The sequence below is a fragment of the Eretmochelys imbricata genome, chromosome 3 (assembly GCF_965152235.1).
Source record: "Eretmochelys imbricata isolate rEreImb1 chromosome 3, rEreImb1.hap1, whole genome shotgun sequence".
NCBI lineage: Eukaryota > Metazoa > Chordata > Testudines > Cheloniidae > Eretmochelys > Eretmochelys imbricata.
This window is the reverse complement of record NC_135574.1, coordinates 195,132,636-195,152,123: the sequence shown is the minus strand read 5'-3', so window position 1 is coordinate 195,152,123 and position 19,488 is coordinate 195,132,636. Positions and strand designations below refer to the sequence as shown.

Genomic DNA, 19,488 nt, shown 5'->3' with positions numbered 1-19,488 from the left:
TTAAAACGTCACAAAGAGATTTGCCTTCTCCTTTGAGAACTTTCTGCAACATTTAAGAGAATAAAACCAAATTATGGTTGGTTTAACAACTCTCCTGTGTGCATTTCCAAGTAGACTGAAATCTTTGCATGTTTTCTTCAAGTTACTAGAGACAAGGGAAATCAAACCAGATTTGTCTATGTTTAAAAGAGCATGTGGAAATTACAGCCTCTCTCCTGAAGAGTGGTGGTTAGATAGTCATTTGCCCTGTGGTTCTGAATCAACCCTCTTCCTGTCATCACTAAGACAGATGGTCCAAGCTAGCACCAGGAGGCAAATTCCCCTTCCCCCACTTTAAATTACAGAGGCCAGGAGGCCAGGCACAGCTTCATCCACTAATTCCAGATTCCACTTCCCTCCAGCATTCTCCTCAGGCTTCACTAACATTGTTGTGTTATACACTGAAAGGCAATTCCCTAATCCTTTTTACTGTGGTAACAGGAAGTTGTCAATCATCTCCTTGTCAGGCTGCCAAGGCTGCCTCTCTTTCAGACCATGTTTACATGCTAAGTTTGGCCGGCTCAGTGTGTCACCTTCAAGAGCAGAAGGCAGAACTGAATGACGAGCAAGAAACAGAAATTTCTGGCTGCTCCTCTGCGCGGATTGCTAGCTCTCTTAATTCTAAATATGTACCCCAGAGCCAAGGAAACTAATGACGTCTGTTTTAACATATCAGAAGAATTGCTCGCCATTTACGAACCTATCTTCTTATTGAGAACAACTTCCTTAGTTATATGTAATACAGAACAGAAGTTTTCAGCCTTTACTACTTTGTGAAATTTTCAAGTATCTTAAGAGCCAAAAGACAAAACATTTGTGTGTATTTTACAGTTTAGATATTAGTGTAAAGAGCTGTGTCCATAGATTAAAAAGGTTTCAGAGTAGCAGCTGTGTTAGTCTGTATTCGCAAAAAGAAAAGGAGTACTTGTGGCACCTTAGAGACTAACCAATTTATTTGAGCATAAGCTTTCGTGAGCTACAGCTCACTTCATCGGATCACTTAAATGCATCCGATGAAGTGAGCTGTAGCTCACGAAAGCTCATGCTCAAATAAATTTGTTAGTCTCTAAGGTGCCACAAGTACTCCTTCTCTTTTTTCATAGATTAAAAAGAATCCTGACCGGAGGGCAGAATCAGATAAACCCTATCTTACATGTAGAACTATTATCATTCCTGTTACTTCCACTGAATGCATCCGATGAAGTGAGCTGTAGCTCATGAAAGCTTATGCTCAAATAAATTTGTTAGTCTCTAAGGTGCCACAAGTACTCCTTTTCTTTTTGCGGATACAGACTAACATGGCTGCTACTCAAACCAGTCTGGCTATGTTACTGTTACTCTACTCTCACTCACCTAATATATTTATTTCAGGATGCACACTGATCATATAAAGAAAAGGAGTACTTGTGGCACCTTAGAGACTAACGAATTTATTTGAGCATGAGCTTTCGTGAGCTACAGCTCAAGTACTCCTTTTCTTTTTGCGAATACAGACTAACACGGCTGTTACTCTGAAAACTGATCATATAGACTCTTCTGGGTAACTTCAGCAGGATTTAAGGAGGGGCAAAAGACTATAATTGCTGACCAACTGCTGAGCCACGGTCCACACAAGTATACAGAATTTCCTGAAGGGACACCAAGAGGACATCTAGCTCATCCCTGACTGATGTTAGTCTAACCTGTTCTTAAAACCTCCAGTGATGGGAGTTTCCACAGCCTCCCTAGATAACCTAGTCTAGTGATTTAACTATATACAAATTATTTTACAAATAAAGTTCTCTCCTCCCCCATACCCTCCCACCCAAAACAAAGCAATGGGATTTATTACTTTAACGAGCTGTGACCCACATACATTTTAGCAACAACACACAAAGGGCTTATCTAAACTAGGATAAAAAGATGTATTTCAGAAATGTGTTGGCCAACATGTTTTAATTCACTAGAGCAGTGGTCCCCAAACTGTGGGGTGCATCCCCTAGGGGGGCGGAGAGGGACATTTGTGTGGGGGTGCACGGCGGAGCCTGGGCCAGCCCCCACTGGGGGCAACGAGGGAGTGCCACCCAGCCTCACTCTGCCCCGACCCCTACTCTGCCCCTAGCCTGGTCCAGCTCCGGTCCCAGCCACAGCTCCACTCTGCTCCTGCTTTGCCCCCACCCCAGCTCTGCCCTCATTCCCCCCCAGCCCAGCTTCTCCCCTATCCCCAGTTCTGCCCCCAGCTCCGCCATCAGCCCAAGCTCCTCTGCTGAGCCAACTGTGCAGTAATGGAGGGGGAGCGTGGACAGATTCCATTATTGGTAACGGGGGGTGTGGCAGGAAAAGTTTGAGCACCACTGCACTAGAGTATCCAGGACACATTGTATGTGTGTCAGTTGGTTGAGGTGAACCTCAAGGGGTGCCTAGGGTTCACCTTGACCAACTAGCACATGCTAAAACAAAACTTGTCCTGCTTACAACAGTGTTAAAATGTGTTAGCTAACACATTTTAAAAATACACCTTTTTAAAAAATCTTGTTTTAGACAAACCCAAAGGCTAAATCTAAACAAACTCAGCGTGCTGTTAGACATGATGTAATCTTCCAAGCAGATACATGATGTCCGCCTTATTCTCTCACACCTACTATAAAAATAGAAAGCTTCCATACAACCTCTTCTTCTCCATTCCAAAAACCCTGTGCTTAAAATCAGACCTACAATTATTTAAACCAACCAATAAGGTCAGAGAGATTTGGACTGCCACCCTTAACTATACTGTCTGTCTGTCTACATAGTGCATAGGTTCCTTGGGTAATTTTAAATAGCAGAGACAGACTGGATAGAGTTACAAAGTCGGATTCTCCAGTCTGCCAAGTTCGCTTGTAATGCTTATGCAGCATAAAATGAACTGAAAGTGGCTGGAGACAGCTAAGTTGCCCCCTTCTCCAACCACATTTCCATCCACCTCAGAACTTGCCTGTCAGTGTAACCGGAGGGTTGGGGCGTCAGAGTTTGTACAGCTTCATAAAGTTTTAGCTACTGCAGTTTTCAAATTCAAAGTCCCACTGTCAACAAGCATCATTCAGGATCACCTTGTGACAAATCAAGTGTGAAGCTCGACTGTGTGAGTGCGTGCCCTTTTCAATTGTCACTGGTTGAGTTCAAGAGTGTTAAAAGAAACACAAAACTAAGACAAGCTGGAAATACCCTTTCCCACTGCTTGGTTTGCATGAAGAGAGGTGTTAAAACTAACACGAAAGCGTTTTGAGGCTCGAACTCAGAATTAAGTAGGGTCATTTCAATACAGACATTTGCCCTTACAAAATTATTTTTCCAAACTAGAGAAACCGAGACACTTTCAAGTGATATATGAAAGTGTGAGTTTGCTACAATACATTCATTCAGAACACAGGTTTATTCACCTAGGCGAGAGACAGCAACTTTGAAAACGGCGACTGTTCAATTCATTTTGACCTCTGGCAGCATTCACAGCACAGCCCAAACGATGTATTTTATGATCTGAAGGAGGATGCATTTTTCTCAGGTTAGAAATCTCAGATATAGGAGCATTATGCGTGTGATGGTTCTTGGTATTCTGAAGAATACCTGATTGCTTCCAATTACAATTATATATAATAAAGCAATTAAATGTAATGCACAAAACCAAAACAATCATCATATGAAATAGTGTTGCCATCGTCCGTTAACCTGAGGTGCTAGGCTCATGGGGCTGGCAGGGCGTTTCTCATTAAAAAGCTGCCCCCAAATTCCCACACTGGCCGTTAAATAAAAAAAAAGGAAAACAATATAAAATGATGCCTAACTGGCACATCTTATTACAAAGCTTACATGTTTTGGCAAGATACAACCGTAAGGAAACTTACATCACTGCAAGAGACCACTCTTCAATTTCCTACAGGATATATCACTGTCCCACTGCAAACCTGACTGCATATGTATATGGGAAGATAGAGAGCCAGGAAATGCACTATAAAACTGTTTTTAGAGAAGGGAACTGGAGGCAACAGAAATTGCTTCTTTTAGGTAAAGGAAAAGTAGTTTAGCACAACTAATAACTACTATGAATTATAGAAAAACTGCATGTTAGCAGAATCCATTACTAGAAAGTGTGTGTGGACTGTAGATATTATTTACAGATTTGCTGAAAAATTCAGCATTGAAAACAAATGCTATATGTGCCTCTTTACACATACAGTAGAACCTCAGAGTTACGAACACCTTGGGGATGGAGATTGTTCGTAACGATGAACAAAATATTATGGTTGTTCTTTCAAAAGTTTACAACTGAACACTGATTTAATACAGCTTTGAAACTTTACTATGCAGAAGAAAAATGCTGCTTTCCCTTTATTTTTTTAGTAGTTTGTGTTTAGCAGTATGGTACTGCAGAGACCATTCTGCCCACATAAAGTCACATTTTAAAAACCTCTACCTTGCAACCATTTCCCCCAAGGGTTGAGCTTGCTACATGTAAATAAATTGGGGGCGGGAGGGGGAGATCAGTTAAATATATTAGAATGAATCCATTTTATGCACTACATATCTATGCAACTTTCACCACAGTAGATTTTATGACTGATCCTCTCTAATCTACAAACTGCAATGGAATATAGATACTTTATAGCCGGAACTATATGATTATTCTTGTAGTTTAATCAGTTTAGGAACATAGGAATTGCCACCTCAGCTCATACCAATCATCTGTCTAGCCCAGTATCAAATGCTTCAGAAGAAATCATAACTTGATTGTATTGGCAGCAAATTTAATTTTATTGTAGCTTTTTTCAACCTATCTACTAAAAAAACCCAAAACACTGTGGACAAAGGCAGAATCATGCCTTAACATGACACAGACGTGAATGAGAGAAGGTCCCACACTTAGCAAGGGATTTAATTTTTGAAGTGACTTCCTACAGTAAAAATCTTTCCAACTAGTGGAGGTTCCCTGTTGATTGCCCAGGACTAGTTAGTAGCATAATTAATCTGGTCAGATAGTCCACCTCTCCATGGTGAGGCAGGGTCCAGTATACCTAGACCATCCCTAACAGGTGTTTGTCTAAGGTGGTCTTAAAAGCCTCCAGTGACAGGTATTCCACAACCTCCCTTGGTAACCTATTCCAGTACTTACCCAGCTTAAAAAGACTGTCCTCTAACATCTAATCTAAATTTCCCTTGCTGCAGATCAAAAACGATTATTTCCAGTCCTTCCTCAGTGGACGTGGAGAACAACTGAACATTGGCCTCTTTATTACAGCCCTTAATATATTTGATAACTGTTAGAAGGTCCTCTCAGTCTTCTTTTCTCAAGGTTCAACATGCCTTTAAAAATACCCCAAAAAACAAAAATCTTTTCCTCACAGGTGCTCTACTCTCTGAGCAGAGCAGAACAATTATCTCCCGTGTCTTATATATGATACTCCTGTTGATAATACACTCTGGTATATTAGCTTTTTATGCAAATACTCCATATTATTCGGTCATATTCAATGTGTAATCCACTATAACCCCCAAGATAGAGGAGAATAAGAAAAATCAAGTCGTAAGTTCTGTATATTCAACACTTATTCATCCACCCACACATCTCAATATTCTCTCATATCTCTGCCACAGGGTATGGGTCATAAATATAAAGGGAAGGGTAAACACCTTTAAAATCCCTCCTGGCCAGAAGAAAAACCCTTTCACCTGTAAAGGGTTAAGAAGCTACGATAACCTCGCTGACACCTGACCAAAATGACCAATGAGGAGACAAGATACTTTCAAAAGCTGGAGGGGGGGAGAAACAAAGGCTCTCTCTGTCTATGTGATGCTTTTGCCGGGGACAGAACAGGAATGGAGTCTTAGAACTTAGTAAGTAATCTAGCTAGATATGCGTTAGATTCTGTTTTCTTTAAATGGCTGAGAAAATAAGCTGTGTAGATTCCTGTTTTTGTGTCTTTTTGTAACTTAAGGTTTTGCCTAGAGGGATTCACTATGTTTTGAATCTAATTACCCTGTAAGGTATTTACCATCCTGATTTTACAGAGGTGATTCTTTTACTTTTTCTTCTATTAAAATTCTTCTTTTAAGAACCTGATTGCTTTTTCATTGTTCTCAAGATCCAAGGGTTTGGGTCTGTGTTTGCCTGTGCAAATTGGTGAGGATTTTTATCAAGCCTTCCCCAGGAAAGGGGGTGTAGGGTTTGGGAGGATTTTGGGGGGACAGACGTTTCCAAGTGGGCTTTTTCCCGGTTATACATTTTTTAGACGCTTGGTGGTGGCAGCAATAAAGTCCAAGGGCAAAAGGTAAAATAGTTTGTACCTTGGGGAAGTTTTAACCTAAGCTGGTAAAAATAAGCTTAGGGGGTTTTCATGCAGGTCCCCACATCTGTACCATAGAGTTCAGAGTGGGGAAGGAACCTTGACAGTATGCAATTCAGGAGGATTCCATTAGAGGTAGGAAGCATTGTCAAAACACAAGACATCTTAGTGTCAATAGAAAGAAAAGAATTATCACCAAACTGTACATGAGACTTATTATGGGGACGTAAAACTCAGCGATCAGTCTGTTGGAACAAATGAAGACAGAGATCTGGAAGAAGCGATGAGGCAGGAAGGATGAGAGTTGTACTAAGATACAGGAACATTTGGCCAGTGTAAGTTTGGCATTCAAGTAATGGGTTCTGATGCACAGTAATAAGTTTTGTTTAATGCCAAATACTTAAGTACCAAAAAAATCTTATCTACTTCTAAGTCTTTCATTTTTCTTCTTTTGATAAAGCAAAGAGGTTGTTTTTTTTTTTGAATGAGGATTTGGGGAGGGGATCAGGTTCACTTTTCTCAGCTGGTATTTTCGACCCAAACGGAACAGCTGTGGTTTGCATGCGAGCCCAAAAGCCAACCTCAGAGGATGTGGGTGGGAGTTCTGAGCCCACAGTCATACATACAGAACAGCAACAGGAACCAGGAGCAGCAGCTACGGTTGGTTGCTAAGCAGCAGTAAGAACATAGGCAACATATCACCTGATTTCACTGTTGTGGCTTTTCCCTGAACTCTGCCCAGCCTATAGAAGAGTCAAGCTGGACGGTGGAAACTGTCTAGTCCTCTTGGCCTTTGCCCTGCCCTGTAAAGAAGCACATTGCCTTTCTGCCACTATCTCATAGCCCTGTGAAGGGAAGTCACAACCTGCTGCTGCTGCTCAAGCTGCTGTCCAAACTAATGCAGGAGTTGGTACGGACAGAAGAATCCTACCACCCTTCAGCGTTGTCCACAGAGAGTCCCTTCCCCCAGAACAAACAGACTACATTGTTTTCTGACAAAAAAAAAAAGTATATTCCAAATTTAAATACAACTTAAAAAAATATCCTGTGGCCAGTAACAAATTCTTTAATGAGGTTCTAAGTATTATCTCTTTAAAAAAAATGGCAGTGGTTCTTGACAAGAACTCTCTGAGTGTGAACTGACATGCTAGCAAGAAAAATCAGATTTAGTGCATATTCAACTTACATAAATCTTATGAATCTTAAAACTGGTGCCTTAGTGCACTTGAGACCCACATGGGAGATGAAAGTAGGGGAAAGGTTTCATGGAAAGGCAGTGGGACGAGATCTGTTTTTTAAATTATAAAACAATGAGAGATGCAAAAAAAAAAAAAAAAAAAAGCCTGCAGTGTTAACATTTGACATAATCTGTAATGACATGGCAGGTAATCGGGTCTGAGACCTAAACGGTTATTAGCAGCAGCCAAACCACGTGATAAACACCCAACAACCTCACAATTTTATCCCCGGGCTATGGGAATTTGTGATTATACATGCCTATTGAGAAAATGCAAGAGAAAAAAGGATCATTCTCGACACGTACTTTAGGGCTATCTCAACCAAATGTTCAGTATACTAAGTGAAAGATCCAACGTATTCCACAGCAGGCTGGACCTATGTTCTAGTTCAAGGATTCTATCTAACGTATTTGTATGTTCCCCAACTCACTCCTTCACTGTAGTATCTGAGAACCTCACAGTCTTAAAATGTATTTATCCTCACAACTCCCCTTTGAGATAGGAGAATACTCTGACCCCCATTTTACATATGGGGAACTAAAGCACAAAGACTTGCCTACAATCCCACAAGAAGTCTGTGTGGGAGCAGGGAATTGAACCCAGTTGTCCAGAGTCCTAGGCTAGCAGTATAACTAAGGCTCTACCAAATTCACGGTTCATTTTGGTCAATTTCACAGTCAGAGGATTTTAAAAATAGTAAATATCATGATCTCAGCTATTTAAACCTGAAATTTCATGGTGTTGTAATTGTAGGGGTCCTGACCCAAAAAAGAGGAGGGGTGGGGTCGCAAGTTTATTGTAGGGAGGGTTGCGGTACTGCTACCCCTATTTCTGTGCAGCTGCTGGCAGAAGCACTGCCTTCAGAGCCGGGCAGCTGGAAAGTGGCAGCTGCTGGCCAGGAGCCCAGCTCTGAAGGCAGAGCTGCCGCCAGCAGCAGTGCAGAAGTAAGGATGGCAAGGTACGGTATGGCCACCCTTACTTCTGCGCTGCAGCCTGCAGAGCTGGGACCTTAGGCACCAGTCACCGCTCTTCGGCCACCCAGCTCTGAAGGCAGCGCAGAAGTAAGGATGGCAATTCAGCGACCCCCCTAAAATAACCTTGTGACCCTCCTTCAACTCCCTTTTGGGTCAGGACCCGCAATTTGAGAAATGCTGGTCTCCTCAGTGAAATCTGTAAAAGCACACGAAAGACCAGATTTCATGGTCCATGACGCGTTTTTCACGGCCATGAATTTGGTAGGGCTGCAAGTATAACCACCATCGTTCCTCTTTAGATTATAGATTCTGCAGGACTCTGGTGTAGCAGATTGGAGATTCTTCAGCAGTTTCATTTAAATGGAGAGGTTTTGATTAAATATTAAAATAGTCAGTACTGTAGCATGTGTTAGAATTTGATACCAAAGTAACTATTTTACATTGGCATATTAACAATTGAATGTGGGAGGGGGGAGAAAAGAGAGAAAGATATTTGTATTTATAAAACAGAACTACATTGAGGAAGTTGTCAAGGGGAAAGCTAGAGAGTTTTTCTGCCACTGGGTCCACTTCTGGCACACAGGAAGGCTACTTGGATTTATACGATACACAGATCAGACCAATGTTTCTGCTAAGATTGTCAACAGGTTTCAGAATTAACAACCACTATTTATTTCAATGGGCTGTTTACACTGCTCAGAGCTATTCCTTCACACATTCTGCAGACTCAGGAAGACACACTCCATTGTTCAGTGGACAAAGTTCTCGTTTTTCAGTTGATAATCATATAGGAGAAAATCTTTTTTTTATTTTAATTTTTAAAAGTGAAAGCTTAGATTTTGAAAAATAATTCTCCAGCAAGGGATGGAGGATTCAGCTGTAAATTCTGTGGCTGCAGAAGCACAGAATACATTGTGTCTGAAGTATAAGTGATACTTCCGAATTGAAGAACATTTAATTGAGGAAGGCAGTCTGCATGTAGACTGGATTAGTGAAGGCAAACAGAACAATCCCAGATCCTTGGAAAGACAGCGCTCCCCCAATGGAAACAGAATGGATGGTTAGCCTTACTCAGATTGCATCTCTTGAGAGGAAAATTTATAATATACAGGGACATGTGAAATTTATTTGCAAACATATGGAAAACATTTATGGATTCTAGTGAGGGTCTGGAATTAAAGTAATACTACTATATACCCGTTGAACCTAAATGAAGGTTTCATCTTTAAAACATGCATTTTACCTGCAAGCCAGTCATTAGTTTATGTAGTCTTTCGGGGTGTTTTGTTTTCTGTTCAGGTATGGCTTTGGCTTTCAATGAGGGAGGGAAAATTCATCAAATAATTATAGGTCTAATTCCCTCGTTCCCACCCCCTCCACTTACTTCCAGCCATATTATTTACCACTACATGAAGTGAACAGAACTAAGCATACAAAAGCACTATTATCCTGTGGTGTCCGCTGAAAGGATCAGACTTTGGTGCCTATCTATGCTAGGGATTTTGCATTGATATAATTACATTGGAAATTTAAACTGTCAGTGTAGACACACCTCAAACTGGAGTAAGCTACACTGGTGCAACTCTGTTTTACACCAGAGTACTGCATCTAGACTGGGGTTTTACATACATGTAGCTATATTGATACAAATATCCCCAGTATATACAGGTCCTTCGACTGAACAGATTATGGTTGGGATTTTCAAAAGTGACTTTGTGCTCTTACATCATCTGGGCACTTTTGAAAAATCTCACCATAGGTATGTTTTTTAAGTTGTTATGGTTTTATAAAATATATAAGTACACTAAAAAGAGAAGTAATGCATCTTCATCTTGAAGAGCCTCATAAGAGAACGCTGATGACATCCTACTAGTGCATACAACAAAGGTAATTTTTCTTCATTCTCTTTCAGTCTTAAAGGACTAAACAGTAAGCAAATAAATAAATAAATAAAAAATCCTAACCAAAACACAATTTTGTGGCCTGACAAGGTCCCTTCACTCCATCATCATAAATCCCAGCTCCCTGATGAGATGAGCTATAAATTAACAGTCCAAAACCTCTTAAAGATACTGGAAAGGGAAAGTTCAAGTTTGAGTTCTTTTACTAACTTGGGCAACCAAAGAGGACAACTTGACAACAACACTCATTGACTATTGGAGCAATATCATAAATTGTGAACGGATGGCTTAAATGGTGGCAGAGTAGCCAATCACCTGATACAAATGCTTTTCTGCTTCACAAGTACAGTAAAAGCTGTTTTATCTGGCACTTCACTAACCAGAAAGTCCTATAAACCGGCATTTCTGATCTTCACTGAAATTCTGGTTTATAGTCCGGCGCAGGAGGCGGTGCGGGGTTCCAGATCCGGGGGGGGGGGACACACTCACCTCGGGTGGTTCACCACAAGTGGCGACCTGTCCCAGCTACTCCTAGGCAGATGGCTCCGCACGCTTCCCCTGCCCCACCCTGAGCATAGCTCCGCAGCTCCCATTGGCTGGGAACCAATGGGGGTGGCGCCTGTTGGTGGAGGCAGCGTGCAGAGCCACCTGCTGCACTTCCGCATAGGAGTCACCGGGACAGGTCGCCGCTTCCGGGGAGCCACCTGAAGTGAGCGCCACCCAGATCCAGCACCCTGCACCCTCTCCTGTGTCCCAACCCACTCCCCGAAGCCCCCTCCCACACCCAAACGTCCTCCCTCTTAGTTAACTGGAATTTTTCACTTACCGGCTCCTCCCATTCCCCCAACATGCTGGATAAAAACTTTTACTGTACTATGGATTACATGAGATTCAACGTTACGGTCAACAGAGTGGCACAGAAACAGCCTTCTAGAGACTATCAACAGCTACAAAAGACAACCCGAAGCATAGCCACCTACAATTAGTGAAAAATGGCCATGGCCCTTGGAAACCCAAAGACTTAGCAACCTTACTTTTAGTACATAAATCAGCACATTATCTTGTTGATAGAACTGCCAGACAGGTTGAAACAGAAGAACCCGAGGCATAAACTTCCACCATTCATCTTAAGTGGATGCTGATCACAGCTAAGTTTTGACTATTTGCATGCTAAGATTATCAATAAACGTAGCCTGAAGTACATCATGGAGCTTGACTGTTTCGAGTGTAATTATAGGAAAGAGGTGAATCTTGGTTCCCGCCCCCCGCAACAAATCTGAAGATGCACATGAATAACCCATCACTGTAATAATAATATGTCTACAGATACCTTATATATGTGTGCTTCACTGGGAGTCAAGTGGGAAAAAAATTAGTTTATTTTTCAGTTCTGGCTTTGAACACTAAATGGAGGATTGATGGTATATTTAAAGTAGCTGCTGCACAATTTATCCAGCTTTCCTAACACAAACATTAAACTACTGCCAACACTTGTTCCTATGTAAAAAACAAAGCACCCCAACTTTCTATTCCCCTAGAATCTAAACATGGGCCCAAAACTAAATATTATGGACAAAACCATGGGAATTTTCAGGCCTCAGTTACTTCCATGGATCCATCTGGTCCCTCAACAAATTGGACTGATTTTAGGACGAATATCCTTAGCTATTTTCCACATTTCCCTTTAAAGCACTTAAAAAGAAATGTAAATGGAACGTTCATTTGGCAGCTTCAACATCTCTAACACGGCTAACAAAGCTGACCTGTACGCATGACAAGTTTTGAGTACCTCCACTTTACAACAAACGCTCAAACGCAATACACAAGCCTGAAGAGACGTATGCATTTCAAATGGCACCAGAACATTGTTTTCAAGGATCTTGTAACTCTTGGATAAATACTACAAAAGAGTAAAGCACTCTGGCTCCAATGAGGCCTTACCCTCTCCCATCTCGGATTCTATAAATCACTTCTGGCAGGTAGCTGGGAAGCAGCTGCTAATGATAGTTTTGCTCTGGAGCACAGGAAGTCACCTTTTAACCCTGCCTGCTGTTGTTTGTCTCTTAGAACTGTGACAAAAGAACAGATGTGAACAACATGCCAACTGTCAAGAGGATCTGGTCAAAACACTACAGGAAACCTGTCCAGACCCACACCATGCTTTTAATGGAAGCTCAGCTAAATTCATCTTGAGCTACCTTTCAGCTTTGGGCTCTCCCCTCCCCCACCCCAGCCCCCTGGCCTGACATTCACAGGATTTAACTGAATGTTTCCTGCTCCATTTCCTCCCTCCATTATCCTAGATACGCAGAAAAAGCACATTTTTGAAATGAGAAATAAATGAAATAAATGAAATATTTTCACACTTTCACAGCAATGAAATGCAGTGTTAAAGTATATTTGTCACATCTACTTTGGATTCTGAAGATATCCACCTTTAACCCTCTGCTTTCTCCAATGTTTTTCAACAAACAGTTCATTTACAATGTAAAGAAGGTGGGTATGCGCATTACTGGAGCTGAGCAAATAATCTGAGCAAATAATCTTAATTTAGCTGTTTTTCTGCCCATGGAATAATATCCATGACCTGACTGAATTTCATTTGATATATTTATTCAACCTTTTTAGCTTATGGATGGGACAGGGACACTGTCTTTTAGGAAAGCTCCAGACACATTTTTGATGCTACTACAAAATAAAATAAGAAACTACCATTATAAACAAGAACAAATAATAATGAATGGCTGACTTTCTACTATTATGTAGTTGCTATTGGTCAGTAAGTCACAAGATCTGGTTTGCTCCCCAATTTGAATAAGCTTGGATGGACTTCTTACGTTAATGCTTGCACAAGCAAATTTAAAATTCAGTTTTCATGAGTAACCACAAACATGACTTCAAAATTTGATTTCCAGAAACATGCCGGTAACACTCAACGTCTCTAAAACTAGCAGACAGCTAACACAAAAGGGACATGAACTCCACCAAAGCCAAGTCATTTGAAAATTAAATTAAAACCTATATTTTATTTTTTTGGCATTATCTACTCAGCTCTGTGACACTACGAACATTTGTTCTACATGCGATACTACAGTGATGACAATGGGAGGACTTTAGAAGGCTGAATCTTCTTTTGGGCCATGGAAGGCAGAAGATGAACAGAGAAATATCACTTACAGACATTAAAGAAAATCATGATGATGAAAAAAGGGCCATTCAAAATTGATCAAGTGAACCACAGTGCAAAAGAGAACAATTTCAAACTAACTTTACTTACTGTGAAGACATCATCATCACCAATCTCAGCCTCATTGTGGATCGTTGAAGAGGAAGTAGTAGATCCTAGAAAAACATTATTAAAATATATGACATTTCTAAACATCAGATATTTTTAAATTAAAAATTGGTGGATTTTATTTGGATTTTGACCACTGGGATTATCATGGACCATTACATTCTCCAGATGAACTCACACAATAAAATTATGAAGTGAGAAAGTGGTACCAAATTAACAAGAAAAGTATGTCTATTGCTAAGTAGGTTAGAAAGGTGACAACCAGAAAAAGTTCCTATGGCTACCCGTACTATTAGGTCACGGCAGAATAATGATAAGCACTTACAATCATATAGTATTTTCATTTTCAAAATGTGATAAAAGTATAATGAATGAACATTTAGGGCCAGATCTTCCAACTAATGTAAATCAATGGAGCTACACTGAATTACATCAAGCTAAGGATCTGACCTCTGAAGTCAGAAAACTTATTGATTTTACTAAAACAAACAAAACATACAAAAAAGCTCAATCAGAAAGGGAGTCAATCTTTAGCATTCAGGAAGTAATGACCTACCCTGAAGAATTTTTGTTTTAAAAGATATTTGTCAGAGAGCTCTCTCTCTCCTTCTCACCTCCCCCCTGTAAACAAAACATGTAAGAACTGACAGAAGAAAGAACAAAAACAGGCAGAAGAATACATTAATTTGAGGAGCTTCTGATTAACCTTGTGGTAACTATTAGGGTTTAATATGAAATTTACAAATTTCATCCAAGAATCCTTCCTTCATCTCATTTAACATTTTATGCATTTAAAAAGGGACACTGCGGTATTCTCTACATTTTGGGTGGGAAAAATAAACTCTGTATGTGGGCTTTTAATATTAAACCAGAATAATCACCAAACTTTATTGTACCAAAACTCTCTCCCTCCCACATCGCACACAGTTTTTTTTACTGCTTATGAGTGCTGAGCTTTTAGTAACTTTTTTTTTTAATTAAGTTGTTTGTACTGGGGCAGACAATGAGTTACATTAACTCTGAAAGATTTTAGAAATTAATCTTATTTGTGGCATGCTAACCTGAGTTGAGTATTCATGAAGACATGCAGAGTTAAAGGCAAAATTTTCACCTAATGAGCAATGTGCATACATATTCAGGTTGAAAGCCCAGCCCCCATGACTCCAGAGCTGTACAACATCACTAATACCAAACAGAATTTCTGTAGTTCTGATACTTCAAGAAACAAGCTAAGGATTAAGTTTTGCTTATAAGAATATTTGAATGCAGTGAAGCTTCAAATGCATATGCTTGGTTGTGCTAATTTGACCAGATTTCATAGACAGTACTGAGATACAGTGACTCAAATCCAGAACTTTGAGAACTAGTTATTGGTTTTAATTTGGATAGCCCTATTTGGAAGTTAAGTAAGAGTGCATCCATCAGGCTTAGTCTGTTCTGTTAATGTGATAAACACAGATGCACTGATTTTGAACAGTAGCTAAAAAATAGCCACACAGCTTTAAATTTATACTTGAATCTTGAATTCTACTCTACTTCAATACATCTTCAGTTAGGAGTTGCTGCCATGTACAAATGTCCTCAAATACCATTTTATTACCATTTCCCTTCAATACAGAGTATATACATTATTAATATATTGAGATTCAGTGTGAATTATATTATAGAAGATACCACATTTAATGCCCCAAAGAGCTTACAGTTTATATGAGACAAACAAGAAAAGGAATACAGTTCAGAAGCATAGGGCCTAATCCTACTCCCATGGATTTCCGTGGCACAGGGTCAAGCACATAATGCATGAATGACCACTGAGAATTTGATCTCACCTCTCAGTGGAGCATCACTGAAAGGTCTGTTTTAACGGAGGGAACTGAGTGATAAGGCATGGACGAGAAGTTAGAGTGCCATGTATTTGTGATGGGACAGCTAAAAATGTTCAAAAATTAAAGATCCCAAAATGTAAGGAACTAGATTTTTTGCACACATATCCTAAACTTAATCAACTGTTAATATTTATTCCAGTCATTCAGAAAAAAAGGATAGCGTTGGCGTCACAACTACCTACGTATCAAATAATTGATTAATTATTTTTCACTGAAATGAGAACAAAATACAGGATAATTTTGATTTGAAGATACATTTTGATTCTCGTTTGATGGCAATATAATGCAAAAAGGAAATGTTTATAACAACCTCAAAGTATGTACCATTCTTTTTAATTAAAATAAAATTTTTGATGGGATAAAAAATATGAAGCCTTCAAGCACTACAGTTCTCCAATTAAGTTGAGATTTAATATAATTAATTTTGTCGAAGAAAAAATCCTTATGATTCATTCAAGACCACATAGGAATTCATACGATAATTTAACAAAGCACAACAAAAATATATCATGAAATAATTTCCAGTGCAGCATTAGCTGCATGTACAGAAAAGGGACCTAAAAGACAAGATGTGAAATACCGGTACTTTGTTCTTTTGCTAGCTATAGTTAGATCCACAGCTATAAGTAATGCATCTTTTCATCTTAGGTCTTGATGGATGAGGGTACATAGGGATGGGAAACTCTGAAGAAATGCCTGAGTTAAATCCTTCCCTCCCCAAGAGACTACTAATCTAATTCTCTGCTGAACAAGAACTAAACTTTATTTTAAAGGCTAATTGGCTGACCGCAGTAAGAAATGTGAGAAATGCATTCAAGTTAGCTTGAGTCCTGTCTCTGGAACCTCTCCTCTGCAAAGAAACAAGCAGAATGCTGATACAAGCTTCAGTACCTTCATTGAGGTCTTCAATTGCTTTCCGCACTCCTCTATCAAATGCTCGTGCATCGGCAGGACTTTGAAAAGTGAGCCCAAACTTCCTGTTGTCAACCTTCCAGTGATGAAATGTAGGATTTGCTTTAGTATAGACCAAGTCCTTTTTTACAAAGCATTCCAATACCACCTAAAAAGTTTCAGCACAAAAGTAAGGTTACATTTACACTTGAAGGGCAGGGTTGTCACTGTTTTAGTACAGACCAGAATCTCCCCAACACAAAACAAGCAAGTTATAAATCTGTTACTCTGGTGAGAGAATATCGTTCAATATAAAATCATGTCAAAAGCAGTTATAAGTGAAACAATCACTTTAAAAATCCCAGCTCTCTTGACAACAAGACCTTCTTAAATCTACACTATACTATCCACTTTTATTCAAACACCTATTCTAAACCTGTACCAAACCACTTTGCAAGAGGTGGATTTTTAAGCTTTTCCATTTTATAACTGGGTATCCTAGAAGCAAAAAGAAAAACTAACCAACAGGGAATTAAAACAACAGTTGTTTTTTTAAACTTCCAATTCATATTTGAATATAAGTTTTATTCATTTTATTTTGTGCAATAAAAGAAGTCTTCTAAAAAAAAGCTATTGGAAGGAACTGAGCTTGTCAATTCATAAAAAGACAACTTGTCCTCACATTCTTACTCTACCTTGAATAGCATGCAGCATAAATAATTCATTGCCATTTTAAAGGCTTGCACTGCATTACTCAGTACAACGTGACTGGCTTCATGAATTCTTTACACTTCAGTTCACTTCTCACATATTCTTATCAGGTCTTAGAAAAATAAATGTGTCAGTTTCATGTTTTAGGAATTAAAGGTGGACTTTACATATTGCTGTTCAACATGCAATTGCTATTTCAAGGAGATAACATGGCAACCTAAAAACCAAATCATGATAATTTATTGTTCATTTGAATTAGGATGGGGTTACTTTGCACAATCTGGCATTGCTTTCCAGTTTTTTTTGTTCGGTTTTGAAACTCCTAAAGATATGTTGATTTTGGGTAGCTTTCCTAAGAAAACAGACAAAAGTTGAATTAGGTTCTATTACCAGCTTGTCTTTTTGCCTTTCCCCATGGATTAGAAATCCACTTCTTCCGCTGCCCTCTGGGTAAACGACCTTGCAGACGCCAACTTTACTGAGTCCGCCTCCTTCTTGCGGTAACCATCCCCCACTGGAGTCATCTCGGGTCATAACCACAGCTTTGACTCGCACAATATAGCTGTCACTGTAACAACAACAACAAAAATAATTGTGTGAGATTACATATAATCTTACAAGAGTTTTATTTATTGCAATATTTAGAAAGTACGGATCTAGACTCCAGGTACTTGCAGAGCAATTTCAAGTTTTATCTGAGGATACACCTTTACCCTGATATAATGTGGTCCTCGGGAGCCAAAAAATCTTACCGCGTTAGAGGTGAAACCACGTTATATCGAATGTGCTTTGGCCTCGAGCATTTCCATTATTATTAGTCACTCCCCGCCCCTTGACTGACCCCTCAGAACCCCCGACCCATCCAACCCCCCCGCCCCGGGCTCCCTGTCCCTGACTGCCCCGACCCCTATCCACACCCCTGCCCCCTGACAGGCCCCCCGTGACTCCCACGCCCCCGTTTCCCATCCCCTGACTGCCCCGTCCCCAGAACCTCCAACCATCCAACCTCTTTTGCTCCCTATCCCCTGACCGCCCCCCGAGACCCTCTGTCCCTTATCCAACCCCTCAGCCATGGCCCGGCACTCTTCACACGCCGCTCAGAGCAGCGTGTCGGAGCCAGACACGCTGACGCGCCAATCTGCCGGAGCGCGCGGCCCTGCCCCGCCCCCCAGAGCACTGCTTTACTGCATTATATCCAAATTCATGTTATATCGGGTCATGTTAAATTGGGTCATGTTATATCGGGGTAGAGGTGTAGATATGAAAGTGTTTATAGCAGATGTTCTTTACTGCCAGTCGCTATACAAACAGCCACTATACAAACAGCAGTAATTGCCCAGTCTAATTTCAGGAGCTCAACACACCACAATCAAGCCTGAAGCCTTTTACCCCAGCACATCGGGAAAAGACCTTGAATGGGAGACAAGCCTTGCAACATGCCCCGCAGATCTACAGATGTGGGCTCTATTGGGCTACAAAGAGAAGAAAGTTCCAGGGCTGAATACTCCTTGCTGAAAAGCATCCTGCCAGTAGTCCCCTCTTGAGCAGGGGAAAGGATTCTAGCTCTAGTGTCTCCCATGATCACAACTGCTGAAGTATCACACAGGGAGAGTGGGAACTTGTCAGATACCAGCGTCCAAAACATGTAGAGCTACCTCCCACCCTGAACACATTAAATTACATTTGGAAACTCATCTGCAACTAGCATAACATGCTCCCTGAGAGAAAGAATGAACCTTGCAATATCCCACGTAAGCATGCCCTCTGGGCACAGGAACAACTTGCCCAACACTAATCTTTAGGATCACACAAGAACTCTAAGGCAGCTCCACCTACCCCATAGGGAACATAGTGTTCCACCAAGATCTCATGGGCAGCATTGGAAGCAGCTCACAGAGCTAAGAGAATCAGTGCTGATACCTGACAAGGAGCAGATCAACCAGTGCAATTTCCATACTATACCCAGGCCTGAAACAAGAGTGGAATCAAGGAAATCTGAGGATTTCTGACACTGCTAGACTTGTCTCACCATTTAGAGATATGTTACTGAAAGCAAAAGGAGAGTAGTCTTGTCACCTTAAGAGCGTTCCCTTCGAGAGACACCCATAAATGCATTAGTTTCACCAGTCTTAGCTGGCAACCAAAACAAGACTTTCACACATCATGGAAGAGAGTCCAAACAGAAGGTGGCAGAGGTCAGTCCTGGACAAAGGCGTAATTACTACCCCATCTACCACCAATCTGAGTCAAAAACTCT

The 19,488-nt window shown here is 40.5% G+C and overlaps 1 protein-coding gene across 2 annotated transcripts in view; it reads right to left on the bottom strand.

Annotated features, from left to right (window-relative positions):
* The window catches only part of SPRED2 (sprouty related EVH1 domain containing 2), an 83,561-nt gene that overhangs the window by 10,849 nt on the left and 53,224 nt on the right, over window positions 1-19,488 (bottom strand). For both annotated transcript variants that reach the window (XM_077814022.1, XM_077814023.1), the window contains exons 2-4: window positions 17,622-17,799; window positions 16,521-16,689; window positions 13,726-13,790 (exon numbers count right to left, since the gene is read on the bottom strand). In XM_077814022.1, the coding sequence (XP_077670148.1) occupies window positions 13,726-13,790; window positions 16,521-16,689; window positions 17,622-17,799 (412 nt within the window). The remainder of the gene's footprint in view (window positions 1-13,725; window positions 13,791-16,520; window positions 16,690-17,621; window positions 17,800-19,488) is intronic.